The sequence below is a fragment of the Barbus barbus genome (assembly GCF_936440315.1).
Source record: "Barbus barbus genome assembly, chromosome: 23".
Classification (NCBI taxonomy): domain Eukaryota; kingdom Metazoa; phylum Chordata; class Actinopteri; order Cypriniformes; family Cyprinidae; genus Barbus; species Barbus barbus.
The window spans coordinates 22,580,573-22,600,826 of record NC_136751.1 but is presented as its reverse complement, the minus strand read 5'-3'; the positions used below and the strand labels follow the sequence as shown (position 1 = coordinate 22,600,826).

The window sequence follows — 20,254 nt, the reverse complement described above, 5'->3', positions numbered from 1 at the left end:
TATGAGTTTACATTTTTAATAATACAAATTTAACTAAAAAAAAATTCTAACATTTTTTTAGTAACTAATAGTAAATAATAATTAAAAAAAAGCTCAAAATGACATTGATATTATGCAGCGCCTGAAAATAGTCCCCAGCTAGGTAACTAGTTATGATATAATATCATTGCGCCTGCTGTTTCTATTTGATTATATTCTAAAATGTAATTTCTTCTTGTGATGGAAAAACTACATTTTCAGCAGCTGAACTTTTGTACTTTGACACATGACACACCAACAAAGATGTACAGGAAACTAATGTTGTTTATTTAAGAATCTTTTTACATGTCAGCCTGGAGAGACAGATTCTCTTCTACTAACCAGACCTGTTGACAGCAGCAGCGATGGCGTCATACAAATGCTTAATAACAAACAGAGGAGGAGAAGCAAGCAAAAGACAAAAAAGGGGCCTGCCTGGACAAGACCCCTCGTTCCATGACAGCCTTGATCAAAGGCTCAGACAGAGCGATGAGGAGGTGCACGCATGCAGATCTGGAGGCTCGACCCAACGGCTGCTCCCCGACTGAGATATTCAAGTCTTCAGAATACCCAAACCACTTTCATCACACACTCAAGACAGACAACAAAGGGAAACAGAACAACGAACAAGTCTTTGTCTGACTTAAGGCAAAAACCTTTATCCAATACCCTTAGATAGCTAACAGAACAACAAAAAAGTGGTAAAGAAAAGCAAAGGGTACACAAAAGGCATGCATGAATGAATATTATTGGATCAATATAAAATCAAGAAATTCTTAGGCTACACATAGTGAGAGAGCTTAAATTAGGACAAAAGCGAAAGAAGAAAAGGTCTGTGGTTCTAACCTACGTACAGTACTTGATTTCTGCCAAGTGCAACTGTAGAATGCCACTCCAAACAGAACATAGTCACATTAAAGTAATAGTTCACCCAAAAAATTTAGATCTGCTTAAATGTACTCACCCTCAGGCCATCCAAGATGTAAATGAGTTTCTTCATCTGAACATATTTGTCGAAATTTTGCATTACGTCACTTGCTCATGAATGGATCCTCTGCAGTGAATGGGTGCCGTCAGAATGAGTCCCCAAACAGCTGATAAAAACCATCACAACTCCAGTCTATCAATTAATGTATTTTGTGAAAAGCTGTGCATTTGTAATTATGTAAGACCTCTATTCATAATACCGTTCTCTCCAGTGAAAAAGTAATCCCATCTGAATAAGGAGAGAAATATGCACACCTAGATGCGAGAACAGTTTTGGACAGAAGCAACAGTTTTATCTTAAAACGCCTTGATGAATTTGTTTCTTCCAAAAACGCAGCCTTTCACTTCACAAGATGGTAATTGATGGACTGGAGTTGTTTGGATTATGATGATGTATTTATCAGCTGTTTGGACTCTCATTCTGACGGCACCCATTCACTGCAGAGGATCCATTGGTGAGCAAGTGATGTAATGCTAAATTTCTCTAAATCTGTTCCAATGAAGAAACAACCTCATCTACATCTTGAATGGCCTGAGGGCGAGTACATTTTTGGGTGAACTGTTACTTTAGAAAACAAGGAAGCTATGTGGGGGTGCGGGAAACAATATAAATCACAATTTTGACTTTTAGGACAAGCCTGCAGTTATGGCACAGAGCAATGCTTGTACATTGGGGCAAACGAAGCAGCTGTTCCTGTGCTTAAGGCTACAACTGCCCAATCAAAATCCCTAACTGGTCATCTTACCAGAATCGTGCTTGGCTCACACATCTAACCACCTGTGTGACAAACACGTACAGTTGATCCCATGAAATTTCAGTCAGGTTTAAGGAAGTGCCCGATTATATTTCTGGGTAACGCGTAACATTTGCAATGCCAATCGTTGGATGAACAGTGGATCGTGGCAAGACTTATTTCCACACTAAAGATGTATACATCATCTAGCAGTATTTCATTTCAGCTGGATTGGGTGGGTCGCTTCCTCCCTTCAAGTAAGCTCTTGGCAGCATGCGACAGACTATAGACAATGATATGAAGACATTTTTTTTAAAAGCAGCTCACACTATAGTCACAGAATTACAGATCATCTGACAGCACAGGGCAGCTGAGCGTTAAGGGTACATGAAATATGTCTGCGGTCAAATTGCTTTGGTATAATCGGTCAGAATCAGCCGTTTCCATCACGCAAGGCCATGAGACTCCTGTGGCACATGTGCACCATCACAGTAAAGCAGTTCAATACACTGAAAGGTCACCAGGACGAAGGGAAGCTAAATTTCAGAAGAAAATGCGCAAAATCAGATACAAAGCCATGCTGAAATGTGAATTCATTGAGGTGAATGATTACCCAGGGGAATCAGATGACATTTTTTGAAAATTTGAGAAATTTAGAAAGAGAAAAAGAGAGAATCAGTATCCCAAGGATGTGCACACGCAATAAAACCTCAAATATAATATACAAAATAGGGAATTATTACAAGAAATGGCATTTGATAGCATCACATTAACAGCCTACAAAGATCATCTGCCCAAAAAGAGGTGTCATGTTTCTAAGACTGTAGCCCTCTGAGAAAACAGGCTCAAAACTACAGTAGACATTGTCTTTGATTTATCCATTTAAATCATTTAATACTACTTAAACATGGTAAAAACATGTTCTTAGGTCTCTTGTCTTCAGTTAAAGTAATAGTTCAGCCAAAAATGGAAATTCCAGCATTACTTTCAAAACCTGTATGATTTTCTTTCTTCCTTATGACTAGAATGCACTGACTTTTAAAATCGGATTTCAAACCACCACTCACTAACTCATAGACTTAACAACTGTAGATGACACACTACTAGACTTCACAGTCGTTTCAAACACAACAAGTACGACAAATGAAAACAATATGTGTTCAAAAATCAGCTCAAAATACCAAATATGTCTGATATCTTCTGACTGAATGGAATCATAGTCTGAAGCTAGAAAATCTGAATCTGAGCCCAGCATACAACGTGATTTTATGTGAATCTGTAAAAGCTGCATGCTGGCTCTGACTTTTGGCAACTAGCGTCGACTCCTCCAGACTCCAGGGCAAAAGTCTTCTAGTGTATTCTAGCCTTAGGATAAAATGCATAAATTAAATTAGAGATCTATGAAGGGATAAGTTGGACTTGGAATATAGTGCCCAAATCTTATGAATTACTTTAATGGTGCTTTTTATAGTCCTTATTGCAGCTTGAAAGCCCATGGTCACTATTAACTTTCATTAAATGGAAAAGAGAAGAGTGAACATTCTTCTAAACATCTCCATTTGTGTTTCATGAAAAAGTCAAACAGGTTTGTAAAGACACGAGGGTGAGTAAATGATAAACATTTTGTCCATTTTAGGGTGCATTATACCTTTAAAAGTGAGTTACCATCATGACTTCATGGCTGGATTTGTATTAAATATCTTCTTGAAGCAGGAAGAATTAAAAAAAAAAAAAAACATCTTCCTATTTTACTCCACAAAAAAGTGATTTTGTTAGTATTTTGAAGTTGAGTAGAGATTAGGTTATTCCCATAACTAAAATTATGGGATATAATTCCAAAATACAATTTAAACTGCAATCACCTTCTAAATGTTGATCACGTTGAGCATGTTATTCTTCTTAGCACATAACTAAACAAGAAGAACTAATGAAAGAATGAAGCCCTGTAGACGTCTTAAACCCCACCTTCATACAAGTGTCTAAAAAGTGGTACTTTGTTGATCCACTAAAGGATTTTGAGAAGGGGTTTCCATGAATTGCTCCCTGAGAGACCCTGCCCTTATTTTTTCCCAATCACCATTTTACCTGTTGCCCAACTCCATCAAGACCGTCTTTCAGAACAGCAGAACTAATATATCTAACTAAGGGGGCAACAACCAAGAACATTGTCCCAGGTCCTCTAAAAATGTTGTCCCAGTCCCTGTAAATTTTAGTGACGGCCCTGTTTTAAGAAAAGCATAGCCCTGGCAGGGCAGGCGAAGGTCTGAGGGAAAAGTACACATTCACACACAAGTTTGTAGACTGTAGAGGAAAAAACAAATGTCAGGCCTAACGGTGATCCTCAATTTTCAGATTTTTCCACAGTCTTTTCAAGTAGTTCTGTACAAATGACCACAAGCGCTTACCAATACCCCTCCCCGTTGTTCCACTCTTGTTCATCAAAAAACATTGAATTCAAGATGATTTTTGCTCTAAAAGGGTAAAATAACTACCAGGCTTCCCTTGCCAAAGGAATCCCATGACGTTTTCATAAAAAAAATGTACTCCAGCTATGCCTCAAAAGCATCAGTTCAAGTGTTGATTGACTAAGGAAACAGTTTTGAAATCCTTACGCCACTGGATCACAGTGAACCATTTGAGTTCTTGCCTTATGGCTTGGCTGAGGCATGTGTTCCTCAACATGGCAAAACAGGCCAAGAATGTCTCTCCATTCTGATCCATGCCAAGGGGCTGAAGTGACCTCAGAGCTGAGGTGAAGAAATGCACACCAGACCACATAAAACCTGGTCCTGTTGCTTAAGGTACTCAGAGAGACCCCATCCCCTTTGATTCTCCTTCACCAAGGGCAGCCACTAGATAACCTGCCATGCAGCTTGTCCGTACACATAAAAATAAAACACTAATAAATTAAAAACATGAAAGCCAAAGAATTGTCGACGGCTTGCTGCCCCATGAAAATTAATGGTTGGTTCATTTTAAAAAGCTCCAGATAAGACGGATCTTAAAAAAAAAATTGGAGCTGTGTTCACAGAGACCAGTGCATCTCGTCAAAGTCCACGGCCTCACCCAGGTCGGCATCAGTATCCAGTAAGCTCATAATGACCGCCATGGCTGCCTCGTCAGTGCTCAGAGCGCCTAACCCAGGAACCCCCTCCAGATCCAACTGAGAGCTCCCCTCTGGAGGACAGGAACACAGACAAAGAAAAGAAAAGTGAGTGCCATTTTTAAAAAGAATTTCATTTGGTTAAAGCAAAAAATCTTTAGCTTAGTTTTAAATATTTCGATTTAATATAAGAAATTACAGAACAAGAAAATATTGATTATATTTTAAAATCAATAAAATTTATCATTTACTAATTAAATTAAGTATACTATTTAATACTAATTATTATTATTAATAATGATGTATTGTGAAAAAAATAAAAAAATAATTGAACAAGTTTTATCATGCAAATCATGTCATAATGCAAAAAGTCTTAAATGTTCCAAAAGCAGGCATTTTCATTACACAAAACCTTTTCTCCAGGAAAAACCCAGACGCATTCTTGACAAGCTATTATATCTTAAGTACCACATGGCCAATGTAATATAATAAAATAACATCTACCCATCAGACTTTCTCCTGCTGTGAAGGCCCCACCCCTCGCTTCCTCCTCTGAGCTTGATTTGCCAGGCATCTCCACATCTGTCACTTCCCCATTTGGCACCTTAAAGCATGTGAAGTACTAACGCGTTAGAACACAAGAAACCACAAAATTGTCAATGAATTTCTAAACACACCGACACATTTGTTTGACAGACTCACATTGCTGCTGGCCTGCGCAAGGGCCAGTGGAGACTTGTCCTGCAGTAAACTGAATGGACTTGTATTGCCGCTGGATGGTGAAGAGTTCATCCTTAAGAAAACAGCAAGACATCAGAATTCAAAGACCTTTTCTTTAGGGATGTGCACAACTGCATATTTTCAAGAATCAAGTAATTGACAAAGTTTCCAAGAATCTTTTGCACTGCTACTAACAAAAGAATATATAATTTACTTATATTTAAAAAAAAAAAAAAAAAAGATAAAATAAACTACTCAACATCACTAATTAACTAGTCGTTTGTTGGACGACAAGCTTACCAAACAATCCCAAATTACCTTAATTTTCATCGCTTGTAATACTTCACTGTAAATTACACCAAATTTAATAATAGAAAGGAAGCTATGTAATTGGTTTACCTATTATAGTCCATTATCTCATTAGCAATTTGGGTCCCTATGCACCCAGCGTAAATCATGCCTGATGCACTGGAGATCCCTGGGATGATTGGAACTTGTTGGGACTTCTTGGCATCATCTACAAAACAAAAAACAAAAACAAAACTACTATTGGACCTTAAAAGAGTTGGATATATTTAGAATTAATAATAACAGAAGGCTTACTAAACACAGGCGGAAAAACTATGTCTTTCTGTTTGATATTTTCTGCAAGTTATCTCTGCGGCCAACTTCGTAATGTGTTTTTTGTGTCTTTTTTTGTATGTAGGCATACAAAAGGCATACAGTTCCTATCTAATCCTCCCATAATATAATTTCAAATCAAAAGTAAAATCTGACAATGAAAACAAATTTAGCAATATTTTATCATTTAACACAAATCATGCAAACCAAATTCAGCTGTTTCCAGCTAATGATAAAAAACAAAACAAAAAAAAAACAAACAAAAAAACACCAAACCAAACAAACAAACAGACACACACACAAAACAAAACCCAAAGCAAAAGCAAATCATGCAAACCAAATTTAGGTGGTTCCAGCTAATGAACAAAAGAAAACAAAACAAAAACACCAAACCAAATCAAATCCCAAACAAAACAAAACCAAACAAACAAACAAAAACACATACACACAACTAAACAAAACCCCAAGCAAACCAAAAAACAAACAAACCCCAAAGAAAAAGGTGATGCATATATTAAAAAGGTGACCAGCTTTTTATTAACTGGAAAGCTGGACTTGCATTTATATAGTTGCCACATTAAACAATATGCCTTTTCCTCTATATATGGTTTCACAATGCAATATGCAAATTATAGGTACACGCCTAGAAACAAAACAGATTTACAACATTCACAGATCTCTGTACTCACCCTCCGAGGCCTTGGAACTGCTAGGCTGCTCAGACTTATCCCCTGATCCACCTGGATTACTTTTACCGCTGAGTCAGGTGGAAAAAGAGTCAAGAAATAATCTGTTATCTCAACGATCACAGAATTTGGGTGCGACAGGTTGAATCATGACATTGATATGCAGTTATAGGAAAAAAACGGTCTGTTAGAAAAACAAGAAGAGATGCTGGTACTTACGATATAACTGTGTTGGTTGACACTATGTATTCTACTTCTTTGGTCCAGGGATTTATAAAACTAAACCACTGACTTTGTAAGGTGACGAAAGAGCCATATTTCGTTTTAAACTTATAGCAGTTTGTCTCAATCTTCTCTTTACACCTAAGCACTGTGAAAAGAGGCGACCAAAATGACAAAGAGCAACAGTGCACAAAATCCAAACATCTAATGGTCATTTACTCATAAAACCAGTCATTCCAATCCCATATTACATTTTATATTTGACAGAATACAAAGTCGAGGCTGAATGTACTGATGACTTATTGGCAAATAATGAAAGTACATGGGGATCCAGGCTGTTCCAAAACGTTCCAAAATGGCCAAAAGTACAATAGAAGCGGTCAACGATTTGTATGCTATATTTTAAGATTTTGACAGACCCACATTTACTTTCATTAGATGGAAGAAAGAAACTTATATAGTAGTGTAATGAGTAAACAAAGAAAAAGAACTAAATATCACATTTACTTATATACGCATGTAATCCAATACAACTCTCTGAGGCACTGCCCTTGTGTATCTGCCATTGAAAGCTGTTCTAATGTTCTTTAGAAGACTAATGATTAATGATGGATGATGAGGATTTGGCGACTCGTGTCCTTCTTTGTACAAATGTCTTAGGCAGTCTGCCCAGTTTCTTAGAAAATACTTTTAGGAAAACCTGTTTAGAGCTCCAGTGTTTCTAATGGGAAGAATCTGGATGCACTGTACCTTTTCGGTGTCTATCTGCCAAATGAGGCAGGTCGTCCAGATGGAAGTATTCATAGCAGGATGTGCCTAGCAGCTCCTGGGGTAAATAACCCAGAATGGTGGTGGCTCTGTGTGTGAGATATAAATAGAATTCAGTTTTTAAAATCACATTTATCACTATGAAACTTAAAAGGAGAAGTAACTTTTTTTTAGCCACAGTGTTTACACTATCAAAACATTACTCTTTTTATTTGAGCATCTAGGCTATTCTGACATGCCAACATTGAGGCAAATCTGCATGCATGACCAACAGCAGATGTCAAGAGTGTTTAAAAAAAGAAAGGAAAAAAAAAACATTTTAAAGGAGTCATTATACAGGTATTTAGTAAATAATAAATTACACAATAATTATTATTGGATAATTATTATAGAAAATATAATCAGAATTTTCTGTAAGAAATTTTATATAGTTTACTATATAAAATATACAACCAAATGCAACTGTCTCCCTTTAACAATTGGAAAACTAATGCAAGTTCTGGAAAGAACATTTTATAAGTAAATATATAATTATATTTTATAATTTTTCCTGAAATATTGTATACAATATTTACTTTCATTAATAGTGGTGCACATAAATGGTGCACAGGTGTGCATGCCAACCAAAATAAAAAATGTACAAGTAAATGACTAAGTTCATTCAGATTGCTCATTTGCGTATCGAGTTAATACTGGCAAACCGTTAACTATTATCTTACTAACGTTGAAAAGAAAACGCTTGCCGCCCTCTAGTGAGAATGAAGTGCCCATGTACAGTCAACTTACTATGGAACATACCAGACAAGGGAAAGTTATGTGGGTAATTACATACTGTGGAGCTAGTTTGCACAAATGACTATGATTACGCATACAAACAATTGCCAGTCACAAAAATTCACATTTATTTATTCCCAACACAAGAGTCAATTTACCGTTGATCTACAAAGGTGAATTTGCCATCCATGGCGTAGCGGGTGACAAATTCAGTAGGCTTGACCTTGATCTCTCCGTTGGCCTGCGGGAGGGTGTGGGGGTGCACGCGGCCCACTGCTACCAGGCAGCTGAAGTGGGAGCTCTCTTTATCCGCCTCGGCCTCCCCCTCCGTGCCCAGCTGGCGCGTGGGCCAGGTGCGCATGTAGCCTGTGCATTGCACAGTGCAGTAACGCTGTGACTCTGTTGGGGCAGTCAATCAAAACAGAGTCAATTTACAGGTGAGCTGTGAGCCAAATGTTCCACCATATGCTATTAAAGAGGAACACAAAGGTGCACGTTTCATTCGATTTTGGATTTGCTTGATTTAATCTAAAAACGTGCCGTGACAAACATCTGACAAATGTTTTTTTTTTCAGTGTTGTGACAAACGTGATATGTAGGAAAGCTTAAATATAAGCTTTTGGCATACTGAAATTGAAACACTAGCTTATAATGCATGTTCGATGCATGAAAATAAATGCATAAAAACCAATGCATGGCTTTACAGGGTTGCCTGAACAACTAACTGCTCTGGGCAGTTTGGAAAAGGCCATGCTCACCAAGAAAAGAAACGTCAATGCTGTTCAAGTCCAGACAGCACAGCAAAACACTTTCCAAAGTGAGGTCACTATCCAACAACTTTGTAGGAATATAGCTGTTGGAATGAAATCCCACAAGCTGTGCTTACACCACTGCATGTGGCGAGAAGAAAAAAAAAAGAGATGCGTAATGGAGTAAATATGCAGACCACGTCATCAACACGTCACAAATGACATCTTGGACCTGGTTCTCAGCAAGAAGAGAGACATTGCCAGTCTGAAGCCAAGAATATAGAACCTTTATTTAACTTCTATTTTCCTCTTCTTTTTTCATATCATAACAGACAGTGGATTTGATTGCATGAACACAAGGCTCTTCTGATTCACTTCACATCATTAAAATTAGAAAACCATGTTTATCAACTTCATTGTAAAAACAGGATGAGCTCCTGATGCATCCTGGGTGAAATGCTGCTGACCTTTCTTTTTTGAAGCCCCAGCCTGGAAGTCCTTCTCTTCTTTGACTGTAACTTTGTTGTACTTCATTCGGCAGAAGAATGAGCGCCGTGCTCCAGAGTAAAGCCGAGCCGCTCCGACAGGGAGCTCAGCCTGCACCTGCAATCCCGCTGCACATAAACACCAGTCAGACTGGTTGAAAGAATGATTTTCCCAAAAATGCATATTTTGTTATTTACTCACCCTCATGTTTTTACAATTTTTTTTTTTTTTACTAAAAGCAATCCTACGGCTTTGGAAAACTTCAAATACAGCACATGAGTCATATGGACTACTTTTATTGTGTTTTATGCCAGGAGAGTAAATAATGAAAAAAAAGTCTGGGGTTGGTAGAGATTATATTAAAAAAAAAAATGTATACTTGTATTGATCAAATGTGACAGTTAAGATATTTATAATGTTACGAAATATTTAATTGCTGTTCTTTTAAACATTCTATTCATCTAAATGGTGTTCACAGAAATATTAAGCAAAAACACTATTGTCAACATTGTTAATAATAATCAATGTTATTTGAACACCAAATCAGTATATTACAATTATTTCGGTAGAATCATGCGACACTGACGACTGGTGTAATGGCTGCTCAAAATTCGGCTTTGCCACCACAACAATAAATTACATTTTAAAATATATTACAAAAGAAAAGAATATTACCGTTTTTACTGTATTTTTGATCAAATAAATGCATCCTTGTTGGTCTTACTAACCCCAAATATTTGAATGATGGTGTATACTGTATATATTTATAAAGCAGACTGAGTACAATGTGCATGCAACATAAAACTGTATAAGCATTTCAGAAAAGCATTCAGGAAACAGACACAAACTTTATTACGGCCAAAGTATGTTTACTTTTGGCGTCTATGAGGCGCTCCCGTGGGTAGAGTTCAGAGGCAGACAGCTGTTCCTTCACTTTACCAATGTCCTTAGGATGAACATAATCAAACAGGCTCTGTCCAATTAACTCCGTCTGGGGAGCAAAACATTCAAATGAGCCAGGTAAACAATTTCTTTTTTATATATATATATATATATATATATATATATATATATATATATATATATATATATATATATATATATATATATATATATATATATATATATATATATAGCGAGAGAGAGAGAGAGAGAGAGGGGGGGAGAGTCACTAGCACACTTGCTTTTTAAGTCATGATGACTTGACTATGTGGACAATGGCAAAAAAATTAAAATAAAGAATGAGTACGTGTGACTAATCTTTTGTCTGGTAGTGTACATCTGTCCATAATTACAGTTGTATAGTAATCTTATTATTAAAAAAATAATGTGCTTATATATATATATATATATATATATATATACATACATACACACACACACTGTCCTCCAAAAGTTTGGAAACACCCCTGGCAAAGTGTGGTTTTGGACAATATCAGCATAAATACTTATTTTTTGGTGCAAATACAATAAAGTAACTTCACATTATCATTGAAGACCAGCAATAAAACATAATAATGGCAATATATACATGTCAAAGTCAGACATGCCCCTTTGGCAGCTGTGATGCCTGGTTACTGGTTTAAACTTGGCCCAGGTTTTTAAAAGATCTTTGGGTCAGCACACCTTAATACTGTAGCTTCAACAATTGATTGCCAATTCAAAGTCAATGTTTGAATAAACTGACAGCTCGGATGCCCAGATTATGCAGAGCTGTAATAGCTGCTAATGGTGGATATTTTGATGAATTGAAAATTCATATACACATACATATATATACACACACATATACACACATACACACACACACACACACACACACACACACACATATATATATAGAGAGAGGTGGGAAAAAGTTTTGGCCCCCTTCCTAATTTTTTATTTTGTATGTTTGTCACACTTTAATGTTTCAGATCAAACTAATTTAAATATTAATCTAAGATAACAAGTAAACACAACATGCAGTTTTTAAATGAAGGGTTTTTTTATGAAGGGAAAACAAAATCCAAACCCACATGGCCCTGTGTGAAAAAGTGTTTGCCCCCCTGTACATAACTATGGTTTATCACATCTGAGTTCAGTTTCTCTAGCCACACCCAGGCCTGATTACTGCCACACCTGTTCGCAATCAAGAAATCACTTAAACAGGACCTGCCTGACAAAATGAAGTAGGCCAAAAGATCCTCAAAAGCTACACATCATGTTGAGATCCAAAGAAATTCAGGAACAAATGAGAAAGAAAGTAATTGAGATCTATCAGTCTGGAAAGGGTTATAAAGTCATTTCTAAAGCTTTGGGACTCCAGCGAACCACAGTGAGAGCCATTATCCACAAATGGCAAAAACATGGAACAGTGGTGAACCTTCCCAGGAGTGGCTGGCCGACCAAAATAACCCCAAGAGCGCAGCGACGACTCATCCAAGAGGTCACAAAAGACCCCACAACAACATCTAAAGAACTGCAGGCCTCACTTGCGGTCCACCATATGACTCCACCATAAGAAAGAGACTGGGCAAAAATGGCCTGCATAGCAAAGTTCCAAGACGAAAACCGCTGCTGAGCAAAAAGAACACAGGCTCGTCTCAGTTTTGCCAGAAAACATCTTGATGATCCCCAAGACTTTTGGGAAAATACTCTGTGGACTGACGAGACAAAAGTTGAACTCTTTGGAAGGTGTGTGTCCCATTACATCTGGCGTAAAAGTAACACAGCATTTCAGAAAAAGAACATCATACCGACAGTAAAATATGGTGGTGGTAGGGTGACGGTCTGGGGCTGCTTCAGGACCTGGAAGACTTGCTGTGATAAATGGAACCATGAATTCAGCTGTCTACCAAAAAATCCTGAAGGACCATGTCCGGCCATCTGTTCGTGACTTCAAGCTGAAGCGAACTTGGGTTCTGCAGCAGGACAATGATCCAAAACACACCAGCAAATCCACCTCTGAATGGCTGAAGAAAAACAAAATGAAGACTTTGGAGTGGCCTAGTCCTGACCTGAATCCTATTGAGATGCTGTGGCATGACCTTAAAAAGGCGGTTCATGCTCGAAAACCCTCCAATGTGGCTGAATTACAACAATTCTGCCAAGATGAGTGGGCAAAAATTCCTCCACAGCGCTGTAACAGACTCATTGCAAGTTATCGCAAATGCTTGATTGCAGTTGTTGCTGCTAAGGGTGGCCCGACCAGTTATTAGGTTTAGGGGGCAAGCACTTTTTCACACAGGGTCATGTGGGTTTGGATTTGGTTTTCCCTTCATAATAAAAAACTTCATTCAAAAACTGCATGTTGTGTTTACTTGTGTTATCTTTGATTGATATTTAAATTAGTTTGATGATCTGAAACATTAAAGTGTGACAAACATGCAAAAAATAAAAAAAATCAGGACGGGGGCCAACACTTTTTCACACCACTGTATGTATATGTATATATATAGTTGAACTGTCCTACCCGGCTGTAATTCAGGATTTTTGAAACCGATTCTGAGACAAAGACTATCTTCCCACGGTCACAGCCAACTACAAAGAGAAATCCATCCGCAGCCTGGACAAGAGATAGAAAGAGATAATTTAGGCTTGATGTAATTTCACAATCGCAAACAGTCAAAATGCCGTTCAAACAAAAACAATTTTTGGAGCCTTTTCCACCCACATAATCAATCATTTACAGTGTACAATCATTTATAGTACTTCTGCTGTTACAAACAGCTTTAAGACATGGTTCTACAAATTGTAGGATTTACCCTTAGGACAAGGTGTTTGAGCTCATCGTCTGGGAGGAATGCAGGTTTGTAATTGGCTTCTGCAAACGAGCTGGTTGCCCCTGAAAAACAGGCACTCCATTACCCCACATACTGTATGTTCAAGAACATTCATCACTGTTTGCTTTAATTAGGTATTCATGAAGGAAAATACATTTTTCAAGCTCAATATTAGTCTTTGTGTATGCTAGGCTACACAAAAAGCAAATCTAGGTACCTTTGAGCGATTTGAGGTGCTGGACAGCCATTCGTAACACAGTGAGTTTGTCAAGCTTGCGGGACATGGGGTTACAGGTGGGGATCATCGCTGCCAACTCGTCAATCAAGTTATTCATCTTATCTCGCCGACGTTTCTCGATCTGACTATGAGGTTCTCTACAAGATTAAATTTATGTTTTAAGTACCACTGAACTCCACTAAGCTGAAATATAACGTCACTTAATTTTTTTTTAGTGTTTGAATTTCAATGACAGTGGAAACTTCCAATTTAACAACTAAAAATGAAATAATAGTAATAATAACAATAATAATAAAAAGGTGGATAAATAAATAAAATTTTTGCGATAAGTACCTGATACACTTAATTTTTAAGTGCTGGTCGTCTCCTTCCGATCTAAGAAAACATAATAATAAAAGACATAGAAATGTTAAAACTAATGATTAAAATCAATAAACAAGGTGAGCCATATTGAGTATTGTAATTGGCTTAGTACCTTCCCTGATCGTCCTCCATATCCTCCTCTAGATTTGATGCAGATTTTGTTTCCCTGGAAACAAAGTGGTGAGATGATTAAAGTGACTCATGAAATGCTGCCGTGATTCTAAGCGGAACGTTAAACACAGACCATGCACTTCCTTTCCCAATGCATCTTGACTCATTCAGAAAAGCAGGACAGGGGCTAACAGGCCAAACAAGAGGATATTAGTCATCAGCTATAGCAAATTAGCTATAAAATTTAAATATTGATTATTAATGCGTTACATTCTCTCACCCACGCACATACTTTTTCAAGACACTAGGGCTGGTCGGTATGAGGATATGCAGCTTATATAGACATTTATGTGGGATGGACTTTACTTTAATCACAAAGAAACATGGAGTAATGCAAAAATCAAAGCGGCAAAGATATATGGCTATACAACAACTGTGACTCATCTCATCAATACGAATTAAACCTATGCAGCCAATGCGACTTATCCAGGCAGCATTAAAAAGGCAGAACTAATAGTACAGGACAACTATTTTTTTCATGTTTTGGTGGTTTGTGTCCATCAAGCTACAAATAAAAAGAAAATAAACAGGAGATTTGACAATTAAAAAAACAAAACAATTACACAACTATTCAAAAGCCGCATTACAGTAAAAACAGTAATTGTGAAATATTACAATTTAAAATGACTGTTTTCTCTTTTAATATATTTTAAAATGTAATATTCCTGTGATGGCAAAGCTCAATTTTCAGCATTCATTACTCCAGTGTCACATGAATCATTCTAATATGCTGATTTGGTGCTCAAGAATCATTTCTTATTATGCTTAATATATTTTTGTAAAAGCCATGATACATTTTTCCAGGATTCTTTGATTAAGTTCAAAAGAACAGTATTCATCTGAAATCTTTTGTAACATTATAAATGTCCTTAGTATCAGTTTTTAATAATTTAATGCATCCTTGTCTTTGGCGAATAACAGTATTAATTTAACACAAATAAAAAAATACTTAAATTTACAATATGCAAACAACATTTAAATCCTTTAAGTAATTACTTTATTATTTAAGACAAGATTTAAGCATTTAAATAACTAGAAATAGAAATATTTAAAAATAGGCATTGCCACACTTTTGTTTAATATACAAACAATTCTTCAAACCATTCAAATAAACCATTCCAATCTTTAATTTCTTATTACTGCAAAAATACAATATTGTGATTTATACAGTAACTGTCATATTTTGTCAAACCGCCAGCCTCTACTAGTGACAAATGGAAATATGTAAATATATAAATATACTCACGGGATGTCCATGCTGCCTTTCCGTTTTCTGGGCAGCTCCATGCCTGAGGCCATGCCGGTGGCTGAGGTGGGGGTCATCAAACCAGACAGAGAGACAGAGAGGCCCTGGCGTTCTTCCTCTAATGCGTCTCCTGCCAATGGTGGGAGGGATTTATTATAGTAAACTTACAAAAAGAAACATGCCAAAACACAACTACGTGCTACATATTGGAACCAGGGCACTGTGGAATAGATTTCATAACAGACATCTAAAGAATCAGACCATCTGTAATCGGTGGATTTTTGTGTGGATTCAGAGTGATACTTTTTGTCTGTGTGGTGATAATAAACAGGACATTTTTTATCTTGTGAAAGTCGTCTTAAAAGTGTAATCTTAAAACCCAGAAACCCAGTTTACACCTGGTTCTTAGAAAGAAAAGTTCACAGAGAACTACTTGCCGCATTGAGGCTGGGCGACCGTGAACACAATACAGACAACCTACTTCACCTCCACAAAACGTGCATCACTCTTTCCTTTGTGCACATCTATACGCCCATTCAGACAAGAAGGAATACGCGAGTTCATTTTAACACACGGCCTTTGACTTCCTGCACAAACAAAGCTTTAAAATAAGAAGCGTTTTATAGCAGTGCATCTATTTCTATTTACATAATATCCAGTCTTCATTACAGAACAGCACTGTCAAACACTAAGATCATGCACCTGTTGAGTTAAAACAGCTTTAGCTTCTGGTTTTTGGCTAAAATCACTGCAGCATTTAGTCAATGTTGCAAATGAAAGCAAAGGACTATGATGGAAGACACTGTCAATTCAATTTCCGTTTTGGTCTCCATTTAACAAAGTAAAAATCAAAAAGCCCTAGTGTGATTATTGAAATAATATAAAAACGATATTATTATTATTATTATTATTATTATTACTGAAATAAGAACAATTAGCCCATGCTGAAGTAAAGCTACAATGAGAATACATTGTGAATGTGCAAACAAATTAAATAAAATAAAGCTCCACACAATATTATTACAGTTATTATTACAACAATAACAACTGAAAAAAAAAAAAAAAAATGAACAAGTAGCCCATATAAAGGGTAAAACTACAAAGTGAATGAATAAAACGAAGCGCTTCACAAGAGTACTGTTCATACCGCAATTCAAATCACAATCACAGTATTTGTCACACTAACTGCAATATTACTTTTCTGAGCAAACTGTGCAGCTCTACCTAGCAGACACATAATGGAGCTGTATTTGCCATCTGTTATTGCCATTGACCACCATAATCCATTCACAAACTCCTTGCAAGCAGAGCAACTTATTCATGAAGAGGCTTTAATGGGGCAGTCTGTTTTCCCCCCTGCTTCACCTGTTGCTTTAAGCCTCTAAGATCAACAGACACGCTCCACCTCATTAGGCCCTGAACTGCATCTGCGCGTCCTCCTCAGACCGGCCATGTGTACACGTGCATGTACTCCGCGTATGTGTGTGTGTGTTGTCACAGAGCCATCAGGTTCAGGCGACAATGGAACAGGCCAGGCCAAACACAGCTTGTGCCCCTGGCTCCTATATTTAACAGTGCTCTGCAGGCCCAGTGACCTAAATAGCCGTTAACAGATCAGCAACAACCTGATTTTTAATCCCGTGTGCTGGAGTGAAGATCTGCGGCGGGATTATTTGGTTTTATGTGGCCGATGGGAAGGCCGCACCCAACAGTAAAGAGCTCCGTCTTTCACTGGCTCCTGATATTACCTGGACTTCACTGACCTCCATTCGGATACTAGCGCTTATGACGACTGTGACGTCATCTGCACAAGAGAAAGGCCATTTCACTGACTCACTATTAATTTTCCAGGATGGATCATTCAAAAGCATGCATGTATGTATAAAAATATTGTACGTAGGCATGTGTGTATATATATATATATATATATATATATATATATATATATATGTGTGTGTGTGTGTATGTATATACATGCAAGTATATGTATATATGTATACATATACACACATACACATTGATATACAGGTCCTTTTCAAAAAATTAGCATATTGTGATAAAGTTCATTATTTTCTGTAATGTACTGATAAACATTAGACTTTCATATATTTTAGATTCATTACAACACAACTGAAGTAGTTCAAGCCTTTTATTGTTTTAATATTGATGATTTTGGCATACAGCTCATGAAAACCCAAAATTCCTATCTCAAAAAATTAGCATATTTCATCCGACCAATAAAAGAAAAGTGTTTTTAATACAAAAAAAAAAAAGTCAACCTTCAAATAATTATGTTCAGTTATGCACTCAATACTTGGTCGGGAATCCTTTTGCAGAAATGACTGCTTCAATGCGGCGTGGCATGGAGGCAATCAGCCTGTGGCACTGCTGAGGTGTTATGGAGGCCCAGGATGCTTCGATAGTGGCCTTAAGCTCATCCAGAGTGTTGGGTCTTGCGTCTCTCAACTTCCTCTTCACAATATCCCACAGATTCTCTATGGGGTTCAGGTCAGGAGAGTTGGCAGGCCAATTGAGCACAGTAATACCATGGTCAGTAAACCATTTACCAGTGGTTTTGGCACTGTGAGCAGGTGCCAGGTCGTGCTGAAAAATGAAATCTTCATCTCCATAAAGCTTTTCAGCAGATGGAAGCATGAAGTGCTCCAAAATCTCCTGATAGCTAGCTGCATTGACCCTGCCCTTGATAAAACACAGTGGACCAACACCAGCAGCTGACATGGCACCCCAGACCATCACTGACTGGGTACTTGACACTGGACTTCAGGCATTTTGGCATTTCCCTCTCCCCAGTCTTCCTCCAGACTCTGGCACCTTGATTTCCGAATGACATGCAAAATTTGCTTTCATCCGAAAAAAGTACTTTGGACCACTGAGCAACAGTCCAGTGCTGCTTCTCTGTAGCCCAGGTCAGGCGCTTCTGCCGCTGTTTCTGGTTCAAAAGTGGCTTGACCTGGGGAATGCGGCACCTGTAGCCCATTTCCTGCACACGCCTGTACACGGTGGCTCTGGATGTTTCTACTCCAGACTCAGTCCACTGCTTCCGCAGGTCCCCCAAGGTCTGGAATCGGTCCTTCTCCACAATCTTCCTCAGGGTCCGGTCACCTCTTCTCGTTGTGCTGCGTTTTCTGCCACACTTTTTCCTTCCCACAGACTTCCCACTGAGGTGCCTTGATACAGCACTCTGGGAACAGCCTATTCGTTCAGAAATTTCTTTCTGTGTCTTACCCTCTTGCTTGAGGGTGTCAATGATGGCCTTCTGGACAGCAGTCAGGTCGGCAGTCTTACCCATGATTGCGGTTTTGAGTAATGAACCAGGCTGGGAGTTTTTAAAAGCCTCAGGAATCTTTTGCAGGTGTTTAGAGTTAATTAGTTGATTCAGATGATTAGGTTAATAGCTCGTTTAGAGAACCTTTTCATGATATGCTAATTTTTTGAGATAGGAATTTTGGGTTTTCATGAGCTGTATGCCAAAATCATCAATATTAAAACAATAAAAGGCTTGAACTACTTCAGTTGTGTTGTAATGAATCTAAAATATATGAAAGTCTAATGTTTGTCAGTACATTACAGAAAATAATGAACTTTATCACAATATGCTAATTTTTTGAAAAGGACCTGTATATATGCATGTATGTAGGTGTGTGTGTATATATGTATACATGTGTATATGTACATATATGTATACACACACACACACACACCTATATACATACACATGCCTACGTACGATTATTTTCACTGTATTCAAACTCAAATAGAACACTCACATCACTCATCACCGCAACCATACATACTTCTTAAGACAAATGCATTTTAAGTATAATTATACTCTTTAAATGTCATTAAAAGCAATACACACCCATAAATTGCAAAATGCCTGAATTATTTAGTAGATTATCTGTCTAAATAACTTGGAAAAACAGTCAATGCAAGCACTACATGTCATCACTGAGACAAATGATCACAAGGTGAGGTAATTATTCATGATACTTTACCCTGTTACCATAGAGCTGCACGGGAAACATGCCCAAACTCAATTTATTTACGCCAAACGTTGTGCAAGAAACGTGACAAAAGTGTGTGAAAGTAGGTCAGTGATTCCACTTCAATGTTTTTAGCTTTGCCACACTTTTGGCCCCACACCTTGGTAGGATTTTACGTCTCATGGTTGAGTATTAAATTAATGTTGGACAAACAGATAACCACAGGGTTTAATTATATGTTGACGTCGAGTTATGTCCTGTAAACTTAGAAGACTTCTGTGATGTATTGAATGCTCTTGCAAATTCCCTCAATAAGTCAGCTCTACTGATGGAAGGGAAGAAGGATCTGCTGTAACTTATTATAAAATAAATATTTACTAATTTGTGAGACAAAAGCTTAAGTAAAAGCTAGCTTACAATCATTCAGTCACTAAACAACAACAGGGTCAACCTGAATGGGTTCATTTTTCAATAATGACTTGCTGACTGTAGATTATTCCACTTAATGGCTACTTACCAAAACAACTACATAAATAAATGAAATACTGATTAAATAAACAGACGAAAATTCAGCTAAAAATGACTTGTTAAGAAAAGATT

General features: G+C 37.4%; 1 protein-coding gene across 1 annotated transcript in view; it reads right to left on the bottom strand.

The window, feature by feature from the left end:
• Nucleotides 1–292: 292 nt before the first annotated feature.
• Nucleotides 293–20,254, bottom strand: part of LOC306842731 (basic helix-loop-helix ARNT-like protein 2) — a 25,176-nt gene continuing 5,214 nt past the window's right edge. Inside the window, exons 2-17 of the mRNA XM_079373764.1 lie at nucleotides 15,651–15,780; nucleotides 14,346–14,399; nucleotides 14,204–14,245; nucleotides 13,850–14,007; nucleotides 13,615–13,694; nucleotides 13,323–13,415; nucleotides 10,742–10,859; nucleotides 9,850–9,996; nucleotides 8,792–9,032; nucleotides 7,842–7,948; nucleotides 7,089–7,239; nucleotides 6,873–6,940; nucleotides 5,962–6,079; nucleotides 5,545–5,635; nucleotides 5,347–5,446; nucleotides 293–4,916 (exon numbers count right to left, since the gene is read on the bottom strand). Of these exons, the coding sequence (XP_079229890.1) occupies nucleotides 4,765–4,916; nucleotides 5,347–5,446; nucleotides 5,545–5,635; nucleotides 5,962–6,079; nucleotides 6,873–6,940; nucleotides 7,089–7,239; nucleotides 7,842–7,948; nucleotides 8,792–9,032; nucleotides 9,850–9,996; nucleotides 10,742–10,859; nucleotides 13,323–13,415; nucleotides 13,615–13,694; nucleotides 13,850–14,007; nucleotides 14,204–14,245; nucleotides 14,346–14,399; nucleotides 15,651–15,780 (1,850 nt within the window). The 3' untranslated portion in view covers nucleotides 293–4,764. The remainder of the gene's footprint in view (nucleotides 4,917–5,346; nucleotides 5,447–5,544; nucleotides 5,636–5,961; nucleotides 6,080–6,872; nucleotides 6,941–7,088; nucleotides 7,240–7,841; nucleotides 7,949–8,791; nucleotides 9,033–9,849; nucleotides 9,997–10,741; nucleotides 10,860–13,322; nucleotides 13,416–13,614; nucleotides 13,695–13,849; nucleotides 14,008–14,203; nucleotides 14,246–14,345; nucleotides 14,400–15,650; nucleotides 15,781–20,254) is intronic.